Source organism: Mustela lutreola, chromosome 10 (genome assembly GCF_030435805.1).
Source record: "Mustela lutreola isolate mMusLut2 chromosome 10, mMusLut2.pri, whole genome shotgun sequence".
Taxonomy (NCBI): Eukaryota; Metazoa; Chordata; class Mammalia; order Carnivora; family Mustelidae; genus Mustela; species Mustela lutreola.
Window position 1 is genome coordinate 91,831,210 of NC_081299.1, and position 25,038 is coordinate 91,856,247.

The 25,038-nt window shown below is 37.4% G+C and overlaps 1 protein-coding gene across 4 annotated transcripts in view; it reads right to left on the minus strand.

Annotated features, from left to right (window-relative positions):
- Positions 1-25,038, minus strand: part of VAV3 (vav guanine nucleotide exchange factor 3) — a 360,704-nt gene that overhangs the window by 62,339 nt on the left and 273,327 nt on the right. For all 4 annotated transcript variants that reach the window (XM_059137589.1, XM_059137591.1, XM_059137588.1 and 1 more), the window contains one exon: positions 3,586-3,722. In XM_059137589.1, the coding sequence (XP_058993572.1) occupies positions 3,586-3,722 (137 nt within the window). The remainder of the gene's footprint in view (positions 1-3,585; positions 3,723-25,038) is intronic.

The following is a 25,038-nucleotide window of genomic DNA, read 5'->3' on the forward strand; positions in this document are numbered from 1 at the left end:
CATGATCCTTAATGTAACAAATTAACAAACTTTTTTTACTTTCAATATATCAAAGTAAAAACTTCTGTTATATATACACCATTAGTAAGATAATAAAAAGTCAGGCAACAAGCGAGGAGAAAATAAAGGGAAATCATATTTTATTAAGATCTAAGGGGGCACCTGGGTCACTCAGTCATTTAAGTGTCTGACTCTTGATTTTGGCTCAGGTCAAGATCTCAGGGTTGTGAGATCAAGTCCTTATTGAGCTCTGGATTTAGTGGGAGTCTGCTTCAGATTCTTTCCCTCTCCCACTGCCCTTTCCCCTACTTGCATGTGTTCTCTCTCTAAATAAATAAATAAAAATCTTTTAAAAAAGTAAAGAACTTGTATCTAAAATATATGCAGAACACTCAAAACTCAATAATAAGAAAACACACAGCCCATAAAAAATTTTGACAAAATGTTTGAACAAGCACTTCATCAGTGAAGGTATATGGGTGGTAAATAAGCACATGGACAAATGCTCAATATCATTAGTCATTAGAGAAATGCAAATCAAAGCCTCAATAAGGTACCACCATACACCTGCTAGAAAAGATAAAATTTAAATGACTGACCACACCCACTGCTGGTGAGGATATTATTGGAGCACCTAGAATGCTCAAATACAGCTGGTAGAAATGTTAACAGTCAAATCTCTTAATAAAACAGTTTGGTAATCTCTCAAAAATTTAGACATGTATCTACATATGATCTGCCCATTTCCCTTTCAATATTTATCTAAAAATGAAGCATATGTCTATATAAAGACTTATACTTGAAAGTTTACAGAAGCTTTCTTTGTAATAGCCCCAAACTGGTCATAACTTAAAAGTCCATCAACAGGCTAAAGGATAGATTGTGCTATATTCATACATAGAATAATAGTATGCAGTTAAAAGAAAGAACTTTCATTTAGCATAATGTCCTCCAAGTTCTTCCACACTTTTGCAAATGGCAGGATTTCCTCCTTTTGGAAGTCTGAATAATACCCCTTGTGTGTGTGTATATATATTTTTTCTTTATTTGTATATCCATTTGTATATCCTTATATGTGTATCTTTATCCACGCATATATAGGTATTTTCTTTATCCATTAGCCCACTGAGGGACATTAGGTTACTTCTGTGTCTTGCCTATACTTATGTGAAGAATCTAAAATAACCAAATGCATAGAAATAAAAAACAGAATGACGGCTGCCAGGGACTGGTGTAAAGGGGAAACGGGGCAGTATTAGTCCAAGAGCGCAAAGTTCAAATTGTGCACAATAAGTCCTAGAGATCGGGGCGCCTGGGTGGATCAGTGGGTTAAAGCCTCTGCCTTCAGCTCAGGTCATGATCTCAGGGTCCTGGGATGGAGCCCCGCATCGGGCTCTCTGCTCAGCAGGGAGCCTGCTTCCCCCTCTCCCCTGCCTGCCTGTCTACTTGTGATCTCTCTCTTGTGTCAAATAAATAAATAAAATCTTAAAAAAAAAAAAAAGTCCTAGAGATCTACTGTATAGCATAGAGTCTGTGTTTAATAATCCTGAGTTATATACTTAAAATTATACTTATTTAATAATCCTGTGTTATATAATTGAAAATCCATTAAGTGACTAGATCTTAAATGTTATCACACAAGTAAATAAATGAAGAGAGCGTGGAAAACTTCTGGAAGTGAAGGATAGGTTTAGGGCATACATTGTGGTGATGGCTTCGAGGATTTATACTTATCTCCAAGTCTTGTCAAGTTGCAGGCGTTAAATGTATACAGCTTTTTGTATTCTAATTACACAATCAATAAAATGGTTTTTAAAAAAATAAGAACTATTGTTACACAAAGCGACATGGTTTAATCTCAAAATAATTATGCTGAGTGAAAAAAGCCATACAAAAACTAATAGATACTGTATGATGCGGTATATAAAATTCTTTTTTTTTTTTTTAATGTACTCTATTAAGATTTTGAAAAATGCAAACTCATAGCCTGAAAGCAGAACAGTGCTTGCCTGGGGATTGAGGAAGGGCAACAAGTAGAAGCATGAGAGAGAAATTACAAAGCAGTACACCCAAAAACTTTGGGGGCTGTTTTTTATCATCTTGACTAGTGATATTTCACTTGTATATTCATTTGTCAAAACTTATCAAATTGTACATTTTAAATACATGCAATGCACTATGTATCGCAGCATTTTCTTTTTTTTTTTTTAAGTGGTATTAGTTTCTGCCAGAGACTACATTATAAATAGGGCATAAGGAGGGAGAGATGAAGTACAGATTACCCTCTTAGCTTTAGACTGGAAGAGGGAGACTAAAATAGCCAGATAGAAAGTTGGGTTAATGTGTTTTACGATGGGAGGAGTTAAGTATATTTATTTGCCACAGAAAAGAAGTAAGTGGAGAGAAGAGAGTTGAAAACATAGGAGTCAAGAGTCAGCTGACTGAGGGCTGAAAAACCTATGAAGAAAAAGAAGTCTTGAGTAGGAGGAATCTTACAGGTACACAGGCAGGTATATTTTGCTTTGGGGGTGGAATGTGCAGGACTAGACTAAAGAGTCGGTAGAGTTTCAGTTGTTCATTCTATCTCTTCAGTTTTTGGAAAGAATGAGGTATGAGATAGGTGGGCTATGAAAGAGGAATAGTGGAGTTTTGGAAGACCCACTGTCCACAGCACTGGCTACAGTGGTTGGAGAGAAATTTACATCTAGGAGCATTCATCTGTAACAGAATGGCAGACCATAAATATTTTAAGTCAACAAAATAACTATCATTTATGCATGTACACAATCGATTATTATCTACCAGTTCTTCCCTGCTCTCTCTGCCCCTAACCAAATTTCACTTCTGTGCTAATCTTTCCACTGAGCCCATGCCCTTTTCCCTCAACACACATTTTAACAAACTCTTTAATTTTATTGGGAAATACTTCTAACATACATATGAAAATAGAGAATACTTTAGTGAACAGCAATATTCTACCATCCAGCTTTATCAAATCTCAACACTATACCACACTGCCCTCACCTAACATAATCCTTAGACCAAATACAGGGTTACTGGACAAGAGAGGTTTCATCACCAGCAAACATCAACAGGCTCACTTACTTTTCACATTTCATACATTTCATGAATAATGCCCAGAGCACCTCTGAGAACTTCAGCATTCCTGTGGGTAGGCACAAATCAAATATGGCCAGAAATGGCCACTGGCAAGCTAATTAGGTGGTTCCCCTGAAATGAACCATTAATATGTTAAAGCAATGCAAATTAGATCACACCCACAGGTCCTAGGCCTGGAAAAAAATGCTCTGGCAAAGTACGAATTTTTAATAAAAATGGTAATTATGATTCACAGCACGGATCCTATTTTTCTTTAGCATTCTCACGTTCACTGCCACTTTGGCATTGGTAAACATGGGAAGGCTAATAAAAAATACTTTTCCCTACCTCATGTAAAATTTCTGAAGCTGAAAGCACGAAGTCAGTTTCTAAAGAAAGAGCTTTATTCTTTAAGCAGCCATAAATCTTCCATTAAGTAGAAACAAAAACCAAACCAAACCACGGTCCAAATGACAGAGATCTTACCTGCCAGAACAGACTGTGGGCATCTCCTCTCAGAAGTTCGACTGTATCCCCTGCCTGGATATGCAGTGGGGGTCCTTCATGATGAGCTGGGAGTGGTACTCCTGTATAGTTCTTAATGACCTGCATCTTTGGTAAGCCTGAAAATAAGCAACACAACTTTTAGAATTGAGAAAATAATGACATGTGAGGCTTGAATATACTTTAAAGTAAGAACAAGGCCATTAACATTACCAAGGTTTAATAGCACCAAGGCCATGTAAACATTTGAAGTAACTACAATGGAATGCTTTTCAACCTTCTTATTATTTGAGAAGGTAATGGAATAAGACACATATTTATCTCCTGATCCCTTACATACTTTTCCTCTCCCTCACCATCAATCTCTTTTTAGTTGAAAAAATATTTCTTTCAGCTGATGCCTGCTTCATAAAAAACATATCACGTACAGTTTAATGGAAAAGAATCAATTTTTTCATCAACTCCATCCCTTCTGCCTATTACTTTCCTCTTGGGCACTGGCTGATTTCATCACTAAGGAGGCTCACCCTTTCTGTGTATGTAACACAGTGCCCAGTATAAGGCTCATATCTTAAGGTTATCTTTGTAATTCAAAAGCAAAAAGGTGATGGATGTGCCACCGCAATACTTAAGACATTTATATGGAGAAATTCTTCAGGCTCAAATTTAGGCTTGCAAAACAGACCCAATAAAAGGAGCATGTCTAAGCCAATAGCATCAACAACACTTGAAATACAGATCCATCCTTTTTCTTTGTATTTCAAAGAACGTGCAATGAAGGTCTCAGTTCAATATTTCATTTTTGAGAACAGCTTCAACTGCACCCAAGCCTAACTACACCAATACTGGTCACGAATGGACAACTTCACAGTCACCTTTTCATTTATAGGTGAGATGCTCCCTCCTGTAAGAGAGAACACTCATAAACATGACATTTGGTGCACATTCAGGGACTCGAGCCATTGCTTATTACACATGTCAAGACTTTTTTATTCCAATGATGGGACATGGTAAAGCTGCAACGTGCTGGAAATGCTATGCCCAATAGAGTAGGAACATGCGTGGTGGTCCTTCAGTTCTAGATGTCCAAGTTACCTAGAAAAGGTTGTCCAGGTTACACAGACCTCAATACCTACATGAAATGCTCCTGCAAACAATTTAATAGAGTCCTCATAATCCTCTTTCAGCAACCATCCCAGAAGGAAGAAAGCAAGTAGAGCTGCAAATTCGGCAGAACTGAATAGCATTAGTCAAGACCTTCTTATCAACTCATCCATCAGAAGGCAGGAGGACTGAAAAACGTTGGACCCTTCACCCCAATTTAGCTGCTGTAACTGCTGAGGCATGTTACAAGTTGCTACATCTCCCCTTTGCTTCAGTTCTTGTGCCCCAGAACCCCTGGAGGGATGACTTTCATCCCACATCTTTCATGGAGTGTTTCCCGACCAGATGCCCTTACACAAACAGCAGACTTGATTGTCTTTCCCAAAAACAACACTCAACAGAACTCTTCTCAGTCAAGTGTTTATCAGACTTGCTCTCAACACACAGTATATGCCTTGAGTAGAGAAAAAAGCTTATTTTATGTTTTCTATCAAGTTGCTGTTGTTTATTTTACATGAGACCTAAATATTTCCTGCACACAACTGATTTAGAAGTTCCAAAGATGGAAGAGGATGCAGCCTAAAGTAGAATTTTAATCTGGTCTGAACAACAGTTATTCCATGTTGGGGGGCCAGAGTTGTGGTTAGCCTCGGTTTTTTGTTTTGTTTTGTATTGTTTTTTAAAGATTTTATTTATTTATTTGAAAGAGCGAGAGAGATCACAAGTAGGTAGAGAGGCAGGAAGAGAGAGTGGGGGAAGCCGGCTCCCTGCTGAGCAGAGAGCCCAATGTGGGGTTTGTCTATGCCAGGACCCTGAGATCATGACCTGAGCCGAAGGCAGAGGCTTAACCCCCTGAGCCACCCAGGGGCCCCTAGCCTCAGTTTTGTTGAACATTCTTAGAATAAGGAAAGCATTTCATTAGTAGGCTCCCTTGATAATTTGTTTTTATGTCAATTTTAAAATAAAGGCTGAAGACAAGGAATAAGAGTTTTTAAACCTGAAATAACTGATGTGGCCTCAAAGACTGGGACCAGTGAAGTGCCTGGAAGGACTCTGGCCTTCCCTGCAGTAGACCCACAGAGACAAAACCAAGCAGTGCCTGATGGAAACAATACATCTGTGATTGCCAACATGCCCAACTTAGTCCATTCTCAAGAACATGGCTGAAAAACCATAAAGTGTCTAGAGAAAAAAAATTAATGAGATCTCACCAACCATATATAAATTAGGGGTTAACATATGGCATACCCAGGTGACAAAGAAGGCTGCGAAATGTAAGACATGGAACAATGCTGCCTTATTTATCTTTTTTGATGGAAAAAAATGCCCATCACATAATGGAATGCCCATTACACAAAGCCTACTAAAACCTTACTTAAAATTTGAAGTCTTACATATATTATTATGCTCTGGTCAGGAAATGAGGCCTTAGTAGTCTTAAAGCTTACTTAGAACTCAGTCGTCTTTGAAATGATGGACTTGGTTTTTTTTTAGTCTTACTTACTGCTAAATTTTTCGTTCACTGTATCTCTTTTGCTATAACTTTCTTCTTGGTTATGAACTTCATTTGGGAAGTTGATCTAGTAAGCACACTAGCATAGGGTATGTTGCTGACCTCATTCCTAAAACAGAATTGTGTGCTCTTTGCCAAGAGTGATGGTTGAGCCTAGGTAATAGTCAAAAAGACATTGCTACTTACTTGAATTTAGCCATAAATGACTTTCAAAATAACAACATTTATTTGATTCATTTTTTATTTTTTTTTTGTGGGATGAGTTAGAGTTTATAATGGAATTTATATTTTTTAGTCATTTGTTAGAATAATCTCTGGCTATTTACTTCTGATAGGTCAGCACTTCCCATTTCAGGATGATCTGTCATCAGGTCAACAGGGCTCCAGAGATCAAAGAATAAAAGGGATCAAGCAAGGCCACTGTGACATAATGAATTCTGACACCTTGACCTTGTCACTGGTGCTTGCATATATATAATAGGAGTGCTAGGATACTGGTGTTCCCAATGGCTTATATTCCTCCTTTTTATAAAAAGACAGACAGAAAGAAAGAAAGAAAGAAAGAAAGAAAGAAAGGAGGGAAAGACAGACATGGTAACATCGCCAAGAAGGTGAACATAATCCCATTAATGGATAGATAAAAATGCAATTAAAATAAGAAGAGAGATTGGGTTAAACTTCATGTCAGCACTCAACCATCAATATAATTGTTAACACAGTCTAAATGCCAGGCAGGCATCACACTCATAAAATGAGATCAGGAATGGAGAAGAAATTAGATTTACAGATCCTCATATTTCAAATAGCCATTTAGTGTTGATTTACTGCGGGTTTTCCTCTCTCCTTATAAAATATTCCTGACAGGTTCTTTTTTTAAATTTTTTTTTAATTTTAAATTTTTAGTTTTTTATTAACATATAATGTATTATTAGCCCTAGGGGTACAGGTCTGTGAATTGTCAGGCTTACACACTTCACAGCACTCACCATAGCCCATATCCTCCCCAATGTCCATAACCCAGCCACCCTCTCCCTACCCTCCTACCCTCAGCAACCCTCAGTTTGTTTTGTGAGATTAAGAGTCTCTTGTGGTTTGTCTCCCTCTTCCTGACAGGTTCTAACCTCTCTTTAAAAATGTCCAGCAGAGAATATTCACTACATGATACTATACACCCAAATGAGTTATCATTGGAGTGTATAGTTTATTAACAAACCCTATCTAAAATTTACTCCAAAATCTCTGTGTAACTTCTCTCCACTGACCTGCCTCCTTTTATCTGGAGTTATGCTGGCGGTGGCAAATCTCCTTTTTATACCTTAGCCTTTCAAAATTTGTTCAGGCTTAAAATCCCTAGTTATTCATATTTTCCTTTAGCTATTCATACATCAAGGAATTCTAAAATGCAAAGCATTATAAATCTACAAAAGTTGATGACAGTTTTCCTCGCTAACTCTGATCAAACAGAAATAAATAACCAAAAGTTATTCTAAAAACTGATTTTAAAAATATAAATTCCATTATATTATAAAATTGCAACTTATCCCAGAAAACAGCTTCTTTCCTCGTGGGTAACACAGACCCAAGCATTGTTCAGTTTCTTTCTGCTCCAGAATAGCATTTATAGTGCACAGACTGGTTTAGTTACAGGGCTGCTCATCAAAAATCTGAAAATTTATCATGCAACTACCTTCAGATATTAAATGCAAAAAATCACATATAATTCCCACATGTACAGTTAAGCAATGTAGGAAGTTCCCGAAACTTTATATAATGACTTATCTTTATCTAAAGGAATATAATTAAAATGGCTAAGACTAATTAGTGCTCCTGCCAAATGTTATTTTAGCTTGTTTCATTCCCTACAGCAAATACTTTGCTGTGCAGCTAACTACATCCTTGATATATAACTTCTGGACAGTTTTGCCCTTTAACTTTTGTTCACACTAGTCATTATACTTAGTCTTAAATCAGACAAGTTTCCCAAGTCATCTTATGCATGAGTTAACAAATTGAAGAATCGGCAATATTAAAATTATGGCTATGCTCCAGTACCAGTCATCAGGTTCCAGTTAAATAAAACTGAAGCCAATGTAATTACAAGGCATGCTAGAGCTTTGCAAAACAATATGCAAGTGAAAGGGATCTGAAGCAAGATTTCCTTCCAAGTTTGAATCCAGTGCCACTAAGAATGACACATGCCAAGAAATTTTTTAAAAATAATTTTTTAGGGGCGCCTGGGTGGCTCAGTGGGTTAAAGCCTCTGCCTTCGGCTCAGGTCATGACCCCAGGGTCCTGGGATGGAGCCCCGCATCAGGCTCTCTGCTCCGCGGGAAGCCTACTTCCTCCCCTCTCTCTCTGCCTGCCTCTCTGCCTACGTGTGATTCCTCTCTCTCCGTCAAATAAATAAAATCTTAAAAAAATAATAATAATAAGGGGCGCCTGGGTGGCTCAGTGGGTTAAGCCGCTGCCTTCAGCTCAGGTCATGATCTCAGGGTCCTGGGATCGAGCCCCACATCGGGCTCTCTGCTCGGCGGAGAGCCTGCTTCTCTCTCTCTCTCCCTCTCTCTCTCTCTCTGCCAGCCTCTCTACCTACCTGTGATCTCTGTCAAATTAAAAAAAAACTTAAAAAATAATAATTATTATTATTATTATTAAAGTTAATTCTAAGCAAAACCCTATCTTAAAGTTTGCCAGATATAAACTATTTCATGAACAATTTTCATTGTTCTCTCTCTCTCTCTCTCTCTGCCAGCCTCTCTACCTACATGTGATCTCTGTCAAAAAAAAAACTTAAAAAAAATAATAATTATTAAAGTTAATTCTAAGCAAAACCCTATCTAAAAGTTTGCCAGATATAAACTATTTCATGAACAATTTTCATATAAACCCTCAAAATTCAATGAACAGCCTGCTGTACCACTATCAACCACTTGGCTTCTGAGAAGAGTGATGGCCACAACATAGATTAGTGTTTATACACAGTGCTGATATCACAGTCCTAACGCAACGGGCTTCCCCGGGGCAATAACTTAGAGAAGAGTTAGATAAATGGGCTGTCAGTAAGGTGCTGGCCTTTCACCTCTGAGGCCTAATTTAAAAACTAAACACAGCCACATTAAAAAATAATTACTTCTACAAGATGTCAGAGAATATATTGATTTACCCTGGGAAGCTGATTATAAGCATCACATATTCATTCCTTCCTTCAATGCCCTGAGCACCCCATGAGTTCTGAGCATGGTAGACTGACAACCGAGCAAGGACGTGTTTCTTGCCCTCAAAGAGCCTACCATCTACTGATGAGGCAGGTAAACCCAAACACAATACAACTAACTGGGCATAGGCTCTGGTCCAGCGGGAAATTTTTCAAAATATGCCTGTCAATAAAAATTTCAGGGCATGTATTTTGTAAGTCTCTAGTCGAACCCTGAAATCTACTTTTATGTTGCTATAAGTTTCCTAGGTGTGGTTTCCAAATCCTGGCTAGGTTTAGAAATCACACTTTGTGGGTGCATGAGCAATTCATCATGACCAACAACCAGTGGTTCCAAACATGCTTTTGAAAAAGCTGTGGCAAAATAACACCTTGCCAGCTAAATCCTCTTAACATTAATGTCTGGGCTCTTCCTGACAGAAGTTCACAATCGAACCATCATGTCTGGTGACCAGACTGAGCAGAATGAGCAGTGGGCAAGGTAGGTAGCTAGGATGCTGGGCTTCCCCTGCCTACCACATCTCCAACCAAGCAGTGCATTTCGACTTACTCATTGGTCTTCATAGAGAAGCAAAAGGAGGCTCATAATGGAAACCATCTGTTACAATAGAAACAGACAATTTGGTGGAAAACAAACTGGTCTAAAGAACTAATTGTTCACGAAGGGAACACTCCCTTATCAATGGCTTCAAAAATTTTCACCCAGAGAAGGCTACTCTTTCCTTTTAAAAACAATGATGAATCAGATGAAAACTAATTCTCATATGAAAACAAGGATCAGACAGAGATACGTCCCTCCACTTTATAACACTGACTACTCACTGTTTGGCACTACTTACAGGAGTATTAGTAAATCAGGGGTGAAACATATAATACCTTTTGAAAGTTTTTTTTCCCCCCTCCACTCACTAAAAAGATTATATAGGCTACCAAACATAAAACTCACTACAAAATTTCACATGTTATTTTAAACTCCACACAAATTTAATATTCTGTTCCACCAAATATGTGTGTTTTCATGAAAAGAAAAGTTTCCCTAAAATCCTTAAGTAAGATTAAAGCTCTACAAGAATGTGCCATTTGTCAGACCCCTCAAAAATGACCCCTGGTCAGGGGTGTGAGGAGTCCAGGTAAAAACAACTTGAGCTAACACAACATCTTCTTTGAAGATAGAAGAAAGAACACAATCACATGATTTCAAAGTAAGAACTTTACCACCTACTCGAACCACCTCATCTTCTACCATATAAAACTAAAATTCAAAGTGGTAAATAAAAATGTCTGAGGTCAAACAGCTGGCTAGAAGCAGAACTGTAACTAGAACCCCATATATCAACTTCAGTTCTCCTGGCTGAAGGCTCGTCATTGTCTGGAATCTGCAGGGACCAGGACTGTGGCAGAGAAGAAGTTTCCTATACATGTTTGGGGATCATCTGAATCCCTGTTGGGTGTCCAGCATTATCCTGGGAAGCAGGAGAAGAGGTAGAACTCTCCTTCAAGTGGTCAAAGACTGTGTGCTCCCCAAGATTAGGTGAATTCTAGGAGGAAGTAGAGAGTCCTACTGGAATATTCTAAAGATAGGGCTTCAAATCTCCTCAATGACCAGAACAAAATGCCTGGACTCGACAATCAACAGTACTTTCAGTGATTGATACGTCCACATACAGTTCTGTAGACCTGTGGACAAGTAGCCACATGTGGTTCTTTCTACAGAAAGTTTTAATCACATAAACCACATCATTCTGCTATTATGACAGCACCTGAGTACCTCAGGGAGGTTAGTGATTAAGCCAAAGGTTGTAATAAAGCTGCTGAACATGTGAGGCGGCTTGAAAGAAGACAGTCCAAAGGGCCAGTCCTCAATGGAAGGTGAGAAACAAGCCAATCGTATTTGCTCCTATAGAACATGAAAGCAGGACGCAGATACATCCAGTCAGCAGGGAACCATGGTTTCTGACTCCTGACAAGAGGTGACTGGCATCACTAGTTTCCAGAATTGTTGGTCCTGAAAGAATACCATAAAGCCTGTTGAACTCCTCCCCTTCATGGCAAGCACTGAATCCTGGAGTGACTGCTGATGGAGATGTCCTGGGCCATTTTCTTTCCATTCTAGCAAAACCCCTGCCCCCAAAGCAACAGAGCATGTTTCTTTCTTGCAACCACTCTGAACATTTAACAGTCCAGTCCTTAAGGATATCTAAAGGAGAAGACAAAATATAAGCAAAAATGGTTAAGGGCACTTTGCAATAACCTAGTTTTCATTTTTTATTCAATGAGTTCATTCATTTATTCAACATATATTTATAGATCTTCCATGTGCAGATACTGGCCTAGGTACAGGGAATGCAGCTGTAAATACGACTGACATGTTCCTCTTTCACAAAGTTCGTATTTTAGCAGAGACAACAAACATAAAAACAAATGGACTAAAAAAAAAAAAAATGGACTGATGTCATACCAGATAGATCTATTATAAGGAATCATTTAGAAACAGGTATGGGATTAGAGAGTGACCAGGTAGTGGGTAGGGCTGAAGGTGGGAGGTTTCTTTAGGAGAAGAAATCCTAAGGCCTGAGGAGAAAGAAGTAATTATTTGGGAGGGGGTGTGGGAGGGTTGGATTTAACAGGCAAGTTGAACAATAAACATGAAGACTGAGACTGAAAAGAGCTTGAAGTTCACAAGGGACAGGAAAATGGTCAGTGACATTGCATGAAAACAATTAATGAAATTCAAAACTGATACACATAGTCTTGATGGTCTATCTTATTTTATCACTCCTTTCACATATATCCCCTTTTTTAAAGATTTTTTAGATTTTTAAAGATTTTTTTAAAATTTATTTGACAGAGAGAGAGAGAGAGACCGCAAGAGAAGGAACACAAGAAGGGGGAGTGGGAAAGGAAGCAGCAAGACTCCCCACTGAGCAGGGAGTCCAACGCAGGGCTCAATCTCAGGACCCTGGGTTCATGAGCTAAGCCAAAGGCAGACGCTTAATGACGGATCCACCCAGGCACCCTATCCTGTTGAACATTTTGAGATCTATTGAATAGGTCAGAGGTGCTCATTAACATGCTACGTCTTCTTCCTGGCATCTACTTGCTCTTGTCTGCACACCCAGATCATGCCACCCCCAAGAGGGGAACAATGTGACTTACTCCTCTTGTTCTTTGAGACTCACACAGCACTCCTGCTGAGAAACCTACTATCATTCTCTGAAGTGTGGGTTAACTGCCTGAAACAGATGGTCCCTGAGATGCTCATACTCACCACTCTACCACCACTTATTGCATCAAAGTTACTCAGCCAGTACAAAACATACACACTAGGGGAGAAGCATATTTCTATGTAGAGTTGATGTATGCTGGACTGTGACCACCTTGGTGACAAAGATTAGATTCTCTATCTCAATGAATTCTTTTGGAAGAAAGAAAGAAAAATGGTTAGCTCTTCCTCTTTCCCAGGAGCCATCTTTCCAAACACGTGCATACACACATTGGATCGCACCTCCAAAGTGGCTTTCTCGTCAACCATTTCTTTTCATCTTTATTACTACCTCTTGGGTCAAGCATTAGCCTTCAAATTGACCTTTCCTAATCCACTCTTACAATGCTCAACTGTCCTTCACACAGCCATACTACTGACTTTTTAAAAATATAAATTCTATAATAGCATTCTCCGATTTAAAATTCTTCCCACTGCACTGAGAATTAAATCCGAGCTCTTGGACCAAACCTACAAGACCATATATTTCCTGGCCCCTAAAATGTCCCAATCATCTTGTTCTAGTTGCATACTTGAATACTCTTTTTCACTATAACTGGCCTTTTTTGTATTTGCTTAAACACCTGAGCAAGGGCATACACCCAAGACAGTCTATATTATGAACACTAATTCGTAACTCATACAGTGATTTGTTTACCTCTTACGTCTCCTCTCCTGTTCTATATATTTGTATTGCCTAAGTCTGCATAATCAACATTTTCATAATCAAATTTAGCTTTTAATAATAAAAATGTTCAGTTTTTGTTGGACAAACTACCACGTCATAACTAGTTTTGACTTGCTTTTAACTGTATTCATTTGTGTTTTTACTTATAACTATCAATAGGCTACATTACATGTAACTGAAATTTTTCAGGAAATGAAATTTTTAGTGTACAAAATTGTGAACATATTTCGTAAAAGTCCTTAATAATGACTCTCTTAATAATTTGTATTCATCCTAAATATTAAGTTAGGTAACTTGCATCATTTATGGGAAAAATACTTCATTACTATATGCTCAATTGCTGAGTTGGCATAAGATAACACAAGTTCTGGCAAAGAAAGGAGCATATACTTTCTAAAATAGTATGTTCTAGTCTCATCTTTCCATTCCCCTGGACCTTATTATTCTCTTTTCTCTCAACCTCTCTCCTTCCTGTGATAAACTTGCTTGAGTAGTAGGGTACAAATTTAGTTGTATTCCCAAAAGATTCAGATGTCTGCAGATATGGTTTATTGATTTATAGTTAAAATGAAGAGCACGTGTAATTGGTGTTACTGACTGGCAAACTTTGAGAGAAAACAAAGGTCTCTGGACCATCACTTCAATATGTCAATTTGTTTTGTTTTGTTTTGTTGTTTTTTTGAGGCCAGGAGCCCTTAGATCAGAGACCTACACTCAACAGATCTACATAAAAATGCACACAGATTGCACAATCTCTTCACCCTTCTTATAAACATTCTTCTGTAATAAACTTCTGAAATAGGATGACAGAAGAGCAGGGGAGCCATTTCCTCTTTATAAAATGGCACTATACTGAAATTATTAACTTAGAAAAATGTCCAACCTGCTAAGTCTTTAAAACTTGCATGAGCTCACTTCCAAACAGCACCCACAACCATCCCAACAACTGGCAGGTAGCTCTGAGGTTTAGTCTCTCCCCTGTTGTTACCTTGATTTTTTTTTTCCCCTCCTTAACCTTTTTGTGAAATGAAAAAGTGATTCAAGTCAGATACCACTTCATTACAAATCTTACAAATTTGTATGTGAGCAGATTGAGTAGATAAATGTATCCGTTTGAAATCAAATGAATGTATAACTATTTCTGAAAAACCAGTGATATTTCATAGGAGGCAGCTAGCTATGTATCTTCATTTGAATGTGGTAAAATTTTTGTGTATATTCCTTTTCACTGGGGCCAAAGATCAATAATCGACATATTTATAGAAGAACATAGATACACTGAAAACACTGTCCCCATCTCAGGAACATTCCTTCTTAATACTATCTATAGTAAGAAGAGAGAACAGTAGCAGAAACCACACTGTGTTGTGTATTCTTTTGAAATACCAGTGTTCCGATGATAGAGCTAGACTATGGACACTCTACACTAGCATGAATAGTGAATCTATAAAAGAAAGTTCTTAGGATAATTTAGTCAAACATTTTCATTTACATATGAAACTATGTGCATTTCCCATCAATGCACCTAACTAGTTAAGAGCAAAAAATGATGTTCTTCTTAACACCAATCTATCACCTAAGTAAGGGTGTGATCCTGGGTTGATTAGGAAAGATAAGCGAAGATTATGGTAAGGTTATACATGCTTATTTCAGATCTTAATACTTAATGAATAAATCACTTCCGTTCCCCCACAGAACCGGGAAAAATCAGATTCAAAATATTCCAGGGGCGCCTGGGTGGCCCAGTGGGTTAAGCCGCTGCCTTCGGCTCAGGTCATGATCTCAGAGTCCTGGGATCCAGCCCCACATCAGGCTCTCTGCTCAGCAGGGAGTCTGCTTCCTCCTCTCTCTCTGCCTGCCTCTCTGACTGCTTGTGATCTCTGTCTGTTAAATAAATAAATAAAATCTTAAAAAAAAAAATATTCCAGTGGGAATGCTAGTAAGCAACAACAGACCCATCAAAGTATTATAGGACTGCAGCCTTGGGATTATCATACTGTGAGCATATATTTCACCTCCACCCTATAATTTGATTAGGAATACTAAAAAATTAAGATATTTGCCTATAAGATTTTATCTTTTATAATCTTTCAATGTAAGATATTTGGAAATCTAGGTAGAATATACTGACTTCTGGGAGTGTGAGTGTGTGTGTGTGTGTGTGTGTGTGTGTGTGTGTTTTGCCCTTCCAGCTCTTCATTTTTTTCCCTCCTTCTCCTATCAGTTCAATACTATGCTCTACCTGGTCTTTTTCTTTTTTTTTTCCTGGTCTTATTTTCCTTAAGGTTAGTCTTATTCTCTCCTTGAATTTTTAGCTTCCTACCTTTTTTCTCTAAACAAAAAGCTTCTGCCACCAACCTAAGTATCAGAATTGTTATGGTTTCAACTTGTTAAATTTAGCATAATAAGCTATTTAAATGGTTAGACACACAGTTGCTTCCAATCATCTGAAAAATAATAAAAATGAAATGGAACTCACATCCTAAAGATATAATAAAAAATATAAAAGTGGTAATTATTAAAATGTAGAGTGTAGACTACAAAGAAAACGACAAATGTTAAAATATTAAGAAATTGTACTAAGGAGTTGTGAATCATCCAGAAGGCATTACACTGGTTAAAACAGGATTATGCACAGAAAATATACTAAAATAGAATTTTCTGTTTGCCTTACTTCTCAATCAGTAACACTTAACACAAAGTTCACATGTAATTACAGTCTACGAAAACACCTGAATATAACACATAATTTACTAATAGCACACTTAATTTTAAAACCAAACCACTGATTTCTCACTAACTTTATACACCAGGAAAAACAGCTGACCCTAAAAATGATCATCTCCTGAGTTCTTGGATGGAGTCTGATCATTTCTTGTATACATTTCTTGCTCCTTAATTAAGACAAACTCCTCTAGACAATGAACAAAATGCCTCTTTCTGGGGCTCCTGGGTGGCTCAGTGGGTTAAGCATCTGCCTTCAGCCCAGGTCTTGATCTCAGGGTCCTGGGATTGAGCCCTACATTGGGATCTATGCTGGGCGGGGAGCCTGCTTCCCCTCTGCCTGTTGCTCTGCCTACTTGTGATCTCTCTACTTCTGTCACATAAATAAAAATCTTAAAAAAAAAAAAGTCTCTTTCCTTGCCAATATCTTGGTTTTTATCTCATCATAGAAATGTGATATATCCTGGGTTGGACCATAGGAACTGGCTGTTGTTGAGTATTTTTTAAGTGCAAAGGGCAATTTTCTATGGTTGTACCTAATATGTACCAAAATAATTATTTCAATATACATGCACTGAGTACCTAATATTAACAAAGTCAGAGCAAAGAGGTCTGGTTGACCTCAAGTATGGCAAATAAGCGGCATAACCTTGTGCAGAAAAGAAATCTATATATGGGCACCCGCTCTGCGGGGCAACATAAATTAGTAATTCTGTGCAATAAATTCAATAAACATTTGTCGAAGTCCCCGTTTCCATCTCCCTTGGAGCTGTAACTCTTTTGAAAACCTAGTTACAGAATTTGATTTCAAGTTCCAACAGTAAAGATATCCTGGTTTGTGTTCTGAAGCTAGGAAATAGAATTTGTGACAGTAGAGATCCTTTTCTTTTTTTCTTGTAAAAACTTTTTATCTCTATATAGAAAACTGTATTTTATTCATTACAAAAATCCCAAAAGAATTATTTTTGTCTTTAGAGTAGACATGGTCTAAATCATTCATCTTTGTTTTATTAACCTCAAGCACAGTGCTTGGCATGTCGTTAAAACCTGGTAACAAGGAATGATTTATTTTTCAAGAGAATTTTTAACTTTATGAATGCTGAGTATTAATTTTAAAATAAATATAAATGCAAATGGATAAAGATGTGAGATATTTACATATATAAAATAGAATATTATTCAGCCATCAAAAAGCATGAAATGTGGCCATTTGCAACAATGTGGATGGAGTTAAAGTGTATTATGCTAAGTGAAATAAGTCAGCCAGAGGAAGATAAATACCATATGATCTCACTCATACATGGAACTTAAGAAAGAAAACGGCGGCGGGGGGGGGGGGGAGGCGCACGCCTGGGTGGCTCAGTGGGTTAAAGCCTCTGCCTTCAGCTCAGGTCATGATCCCAGGGTCGTGGGATGGAGCCCCACATCGGGCTCTCTGCTCAGCAGGGAGCCTGCTTCCTCCTCTCTCTCTCTGCCTGCCTCTCTGTCTACTTGTTATCTCTGTCTGTCAAATAAATAAATAAAATCTTTAAAAAAAAAAAGAAAGAAAGAAAACAGGGGAACATATGAGAAGGGGCAAAAGAAAAGAGAGAGGGAAACAAGCCATAAATGACTTAACAAGAGAGAACAAACTGAAGACCAATAAATTTGTCCCCATTAAAAAAGGTGCTCATTGTCAGATAGTTACTTTGGGGAGAGAAATTAAAAACAATGAAATGGCCATCTATATTCTCTACGTTGGCAAAATATTGTAAATCAATACTGCTAAACACTGTTTAAGATTTAAGGAAACAGGAGATTTTTGAACAGGACCTAACAAACAAAATGTTACTATCTATTGACTCTTGTTTCTTCAGATTGCATAAATCTTCTGCCTTTGATTACTCTTAATAATAAACATATCTGCATCTAACATATTTTTGATATGTTTGAAATGTTTCACAAATGTATTTTTGGATTTTATACAAAGCTTCTTTATCTAGTGGTGTACTACTTTGAAGAGTTTTAAATACCTTTATGAGTTTATCCTATATAATGATGAGGGCTAGATGGAACCCAGAAGAAAGTGTATTTTCAGTGACCGTAAATTAGCAAACACAACTTGCTATGCACTGAAACAGTGCTGCTGCTGCTCTGAACTTTATTGAGATCTCCATCATTAGACAATGTCTGGATTTGTTGAATACTAGGTAATGAATGCAGGCGCCAAGTGCTGAGCTCCTGATGAATGGGAGTTCCTTTTATATAGAAATTAGCTTAACCCCCTGTGCTGGCTGCAGAGCTGCTTCTCCTCTGTGTCTCTGGCCATCTGTGCCAGTCCTTCAATAACACTCTCAGCAAGGGTCCCTTGAAAAGGGACCAGAAAACGAGTCCCTGTTACTCCTGCGTACCTCACCTCAGCCTCAGCATAACCTATCACACACTTTTCAGGAGAGATGATCATTTCCATTCCTTGAATAATTAAAGACCTCAGTTTATGAAACAAAACCATTTAACAAAGGTGAGGTCAATATGGTACACAGTGACATCTATGAGCAAATCCCACATCTATAAAGTCGTGACCTAAAAATATATATATATATATATTTTTTAAGCAGAATTTCAAATTTCACAAACCTATGTTCTCTGTACTTTCCCTTTCTGGCTCTCTCAGGTAATAATGAGTGTTATAGAAGAGGGCAGCCAAGAAAGAATTGTTATACACAGGGACTTAATCCTTCTTGACATTTTGTCCTGAGACTTGCCTCTGGGTATATATTCTCTTAGACACCACAGCGGTTCATATAACCTTAAACATATTACTTTTGATCTCAGTATGACACCTCCACAGAGGTCATCTGAAGTTCCACAGAGCTACAAGAGGTACAGCAAAACACATGATTCAATGCAAATACTGTGACAGAATTTTCATGTGATTCATACAACACATCTTATGATGAAAGTGTAAGTGTGTTAAGTATAAACATGAAACAGCTGAAAATTAAAAGGCAGTTTTCATACTTGTTATTCTTGATATATCCAGGTGCTTCACAGGTACTAATGAAAATGTATGCCCAACAACCTCAGTACTCAGTTTCTTAGTACAATCACACAATAGAAATCGCTAATTGCTCTTAATGCAGTCAAACGGGGAAAAAGAACTAGAGATGCTATAGCTAGGATGCTAGTTTTCATTTCGGCATACAATTTATATGAGGATGTGAGCGTTTCATTAAAGATCATTTTGCCTCAATTTTCCTACCGGGCACAATACTTCAATATATCTTCTTAATGGAAAACACATTCTTCTTCAAGTAAATGGTCTCAATAAAGTTACTAACATGTAAATATAGAAAATACCATTATAAAACATAGAGCTAGAGATGAAAAGGCTTGTTACTTCACAAAGCTATACATAGGAAATAGATTAGATAAATTCAAAGAAATTCACTTTTGTAAAGAAATGGCTACAGAGGTTCCTGTCAAAAAGAACCACTTACACTTCCAAGCATCCTACAGATGCCAGCTCTTCATAAAACCAATTAAAAAACAAAAACCCACTTGGGATGCAGAAGTTTCTTCTGTCAGGAGACAGATAATACAGCTGCTTGAGGAAGGGCTTATGTATTTATGTAAATATAACTACATGTAAGTACATAGATACAAAAATATTTTGTTTTTATATAACATTCTGGGAATATTTAGACCTCTAGCCCAGTTTAATCATATTTGTTAAGGAAATCCTCGTGAAGGAGCTATGTATCAGTTTCTATATTAGGTCTTAGGGATACAGGACTACCTGGCTGTTTTCTGTTGAAGGGTTTCTTCTCACATATGAGTTAAAACATAAAGAGTTTTATGTAAAATCTGTTGCCCTATAAAGGCTCCAATGAGAAACAAACAAAAGAGTGGGGAGGGTTAAACCAGACCTTTCTCATGGCCTGTCTTCACCATCTGAATGGACAAAGAGTCAGAATACTAAATGCAAAAAGGCAACCGTTCTATTTTCTTTCCCTGACCTCTACCCAAAAGAAAGCTTCTAAAACATGCCTATATAAGAGGGGAAAAAATCTTTTACAACTGAAATTAAAATTTTTCAGCATCTAAAAAGTATTCCAGTAGATAATCTGATTCACCGTGAATTTCCCCTCTCCACATTTTTCACTTTTAGTTCCAGGCCTGTCGAACTCCGCAATGCTGAGAAAGGGGAATTCCCTTCTTTGCAGACCTTTTCGGCGTAGCTATTCCTCACATGACAGTATCGACGGTGAACACCCCTGTCAAGGTACTAAGCTTGGAGATCTCTTTTTTTGCTGGGCTGAGTTGTAGAATTGTTATTTTCATCTTGATTCTCACAGGAGGGAAGGCATTTTAAGGTTTAGCTCCCTTAATTTTGAAACAAGGTAAATAGAAAAGAAATTAACTCCTGTACCAGTTTTTCTAGCCATCCATCTCTCTCTTCACAGAAAGACACAAAGACACATCAGGCCACCATAATGACTGGCAGCCTTCCAGCTTCCCTCTTAAACACAGGCCAGCTCTCACTTTACATCCTATTTCCTCCTTTATGAAACTCATCATTCACTATGGCTACAAAGTAAAGAGGACCCTAGGAGATAATTTATTTGTTGGTATTTTGGATTTCAGCTTCTGTTTGTTCATCTTTTTCTAAAATACCCATTTATCTCTGTATTTATTATTTAAAATTTTTTTTTTCTAAATTCTTAACTTTGTGCTCAGAATGGAAGTAATAAACAAGATAGGTATGTCTTTGCCCTCACAAAACTTGGAGACAGAAACAAAGTTATACAGGCAATTATAATAAAGCATTAGGAGTTGTAGGATAGAAAAATTGCAAGTGCTATGGAAACACAAAGCAAGAAAACAATCTCCTCAAGGGTTCAGGGGAGGCACGTACAATGTCGAGAAAAACAGTGTTACTAAAAGAACTTGTCAGCGTGACTACGGCTATGTGATGTGATGTACATGAAAATTTTTTTTCTAGAAGAAATGGGACTTTAAAAGCTATTCTTATTAAAATTATAAACATTCATGGAATTTTAAATAACAACAAAAAGTTGATTTTTAAAACATAATTAGGATTATCTTTCAAACATTCATTTCAATACAGTTTATGATATGAAAAACCTGAAAACAATCTAAATGAATAGCAGTAGGGAATTGGTTAAATTAAATCTAGGGTACATCTTCACAATTGAAGAGCAAGCTGAAATTTAAAAATAATGTCATGGAAGACTAGAGATACAGAATTATGTTCAAATAAATTGCTGAGGGGGAAAAAGCATGTTACAAAACAGTAGTATATGAAAGAAAACCTCAATTATGTTTAAAAACAAAAAGCACACAGAAGCAGAGAAAAAAGTCTGTGAAGACATGTCATATTAATAGTAGTTACATCAGGTTTGTACAATTATGAGAACCTGTTGCTTACCTAAGTGTTCTAATTTGTATAGGGAACCTACATTTCTTTTGTAAGATTCTTTAATCAACGTTTTTGTTGTTGTTGCTAAACAAAACCCTTCAATAACACCCTGGTTGCCTACAAAATAAAGTCCCAAACTCCTTGTCCTGATCATAAACACAAGCACAACCCAGTGCTCTCCTAATGCGCCATTCCAAATCGCCAGCCCCCAGGGCTGTCTCTAGTCAGTACTTCACCTCTTTGTGACTTAGAATGAGCACCCCCTCTGAGTGAGCGTGGCAGACACTTCTGTACAAAGAAAAAGCCACCCTTCCTTTGGGAAGACACTTTCCCATACCAGGACCTGCAAGGCCCTGAAAAATGCTGGTTGGAGGTTCCTCTGCCTGGAGATACTCCCCCTGGTTCCACTGTGTTTCCGTCGCCCTCTGAATAACTATTACAGAATTGGTTGAATATAAATTGTGTATTATTATGTTTCCTCCCCACATATATATAAACTTCCCAAGGTCAGGGACCACAAATTATTCTGCTCTCTGTTCTTGGTATGGTGCATGGGTTGAATGCATGAAAGTCTGTGTGAATGTTCATCACTGAAAATTAATTTTAAAAATAATATTAAAAACTTAAAACATATTTCTTGACTAATTCTGCTTGTACAACTATAATGGCAATTGGGGCCATTTTGTATATATACGTATTACCAAGTTCTCTATTTCAACTGAGGATTGGCTCCTCTTCCCCTCCCCCATTCTTTGTAAACACAGCCCTTCTTTCTTTTTTTCTTTCTTTCTTTTTTTTTTTTTTTTTTAAAGAATTTATTTATTTATTTGACAGAGAGACAGCAAGAGAGGGAACACAAGCAGGGGGAGTGGAAGAGGGAGAAGCAGGCTTCCCTCTGAGCAGGGAGCCCGATGCGGGGCTCAATCCTAGGACCCCGGGATCATGACCTGAGATGAAGGCAGACACTTAACCATCTGAGCCACACAAGCACCCTGGCTTTAGACTATAAAGCCTCAGAACACAGATCGTGACAACTGTATCATAATCTATACCTAACATATTCTGGAATTCGGTAATAACCAATTTCTCCAACTGTATCTGCCAAGAAAAATAGAGTTGGCACTCTAGACTGGTTGGGAGTATTTTTCTCTCCTAAATGAACAGTAATTGGTTAGGTTTTCAAGTCATTATGTGCCTGTAAGCAAAAAATTAAACAGCTTTGAAAGCAAATGAAATTTTAATTAATAATGTGAGCAGCTACTTACATGTTATAGACCTGAAATTTTAAAACCAGAGCACTATACTTAATGTGATTATGTCATTTTATTTTATTTATTTATTTTTAAAGATTTTATTTATTTATTTGACAGAGATTACAAGCAGGCAGGGAGGCAGGCAAAGAGAGAGGGGGAAGCAGGCTCCCTGCTGAGCAGAGAGCCCGATGCGGGACTCGATCCCAGGACCCTGAGATCATGACCTGAGCTGAAGGCAGAGGCTTTAACCCATTGAGTCACCCAGGCACCCCTGATCATGTCATTTTAAAAAATAAAATGAGTTGGTATGTTTCTTCCCACCACTGAATCCACTTTGCAAAATAAGATTGTCAACAAATTTATATTCCCAAAAATTATCATTATGAATGCATCTAGTCCTTTCTCCAATTAAAATCATACATTAAAGCATTTTTTTTTTAAAAAAAGGTCACAGCTAAGGCTGGAACTTAGAGTAGTTCAAAAATATGCATAGATAAATACCTTCTCAATTCTTATTCTGCTCAATTTGGCTTTCTTAAAGATTTTTAAAATTCTTAAAGAATTTCTATAGGAGGAAAAAAGTGTTGTGCGTGGAGTAGAAACAGTGAGGTCGCTGGGGCCTAAGTTATGTCAGAGCTTTCTAGAGCCCAAAAGCTGCTGTTCCTCAATGATCGGTGTTTCAAGGTCCAATAGTTAGCTTTCCTACTTTAGTAAAAACACAGAGTTGAAGGGGTTTATTCAAGGGCACCGGTCTTATAGTCTCCTATGTCCCAAATCAACCAGACTGACAATTGTTTTAGCAAGAACATTTAGTAACCAAATGGCAGCTCTGTGATATACTGTGCTTTGGACAAAATGCTAACAGAAGCATATTCTCCACGTATCTGATGGGTAGAAAAAGACATATTAGTCACATAAGTAATGGGCAAGGAAATGAAGCTAAAAGGTTCCAACTCTAAATAACTGCTGTTAAAAATACTGTCCGTCAAAAGCACTGTCAGAATGGGGTGGGTGCTGGTGAGAAAGCAAGAATTCCCCAACACTGAGGGAGACTCCCACCATTCACAGGAATGACATGTACACCTGCCTCCCAGGTATCAGGGATGGCTTTGCCCTGCTGAAGCTTCCCCAGGTTTTTCAATTATTGTTCTTTATAAACCTAATTATATTTCAAATATGCTGAGGAATTTCTGTTTTAAAGACATCTGTGGTAACAATCGTATGAACCAAGGCATGCATTTATAATCGAGATATGAGTTACTAGAGTTCATTCAGTTAGTTAGACTCCATTGGAAACCCAATCCAAAGTTTATGCAATGACTTTTAAAATATGCTTTCTATTTGTGAATGTTCAAATAGAATTTTAATATATGAACTGTTATATTGTTGAACAGTCTTGGGTGAATGTGGGTTATCAAAAAACTTTTTACAATAAAGAAGTTGAAAAATGCACTGTCCTAAATCAAGTATTTCTGGTGGAAAAAAAATTACTCTTAACAAAATAAATATGCATAGGTTGCACTGGAGGGGCTTTGAAAATATCTATGGTCTTTTCTTATCTTTCTATGCTTAAAGTTTCTCTAGGTATTTGAAATATAGGTAAATAAGAATAGTACAAAAACATGACTGTATAAATTCCTCCTTCACCAAACATATTAAAAAGTTAGAAGAAGGTGATAGGCAGAATTACATGCATCACGATTTGAGATAATTGCCAATAAAGTGGTCAGAGCTTCAAAAAAATGTCAATTTGCAAAATGGGGAGTTTGCTAGTACTTTACCCCTGCTGAAAAATTTGATTGTCTTGCCTTTCTGTACCAGCAAATTCCTCTCTATAATTCCAGCAAATAGTGTTATAGTCATATTCTACTGCAGCTATTATAGATCCTAAATGAAACTCCTATTGTTTCAATTTGGCTCTGAGTGGTTGATATTAGAGACAAATGATTTTCACTTGAAGATTCTTGCAAAACTATCAAAATATCACTTTATAAACATGCCTTTGTTCTATACTGCTGTGGGCTTAGAATCTTTTATTCATTGTTCTTGCAGTCTGAGAAATATATTAACAAAGTTAGTGTAGAATTACCAATATTCAAATACAATGCTTTTCATTGTTTATATATACTAAACTGAAAAGCAAGCATTTAATAAAAATGGGACTGCTGGCCTCGATAGCAAACCACCTTCATAACCTCCAAAATGTGTGTATATGTACATAGATATACATGTTATATATGTATATATTTGCATAT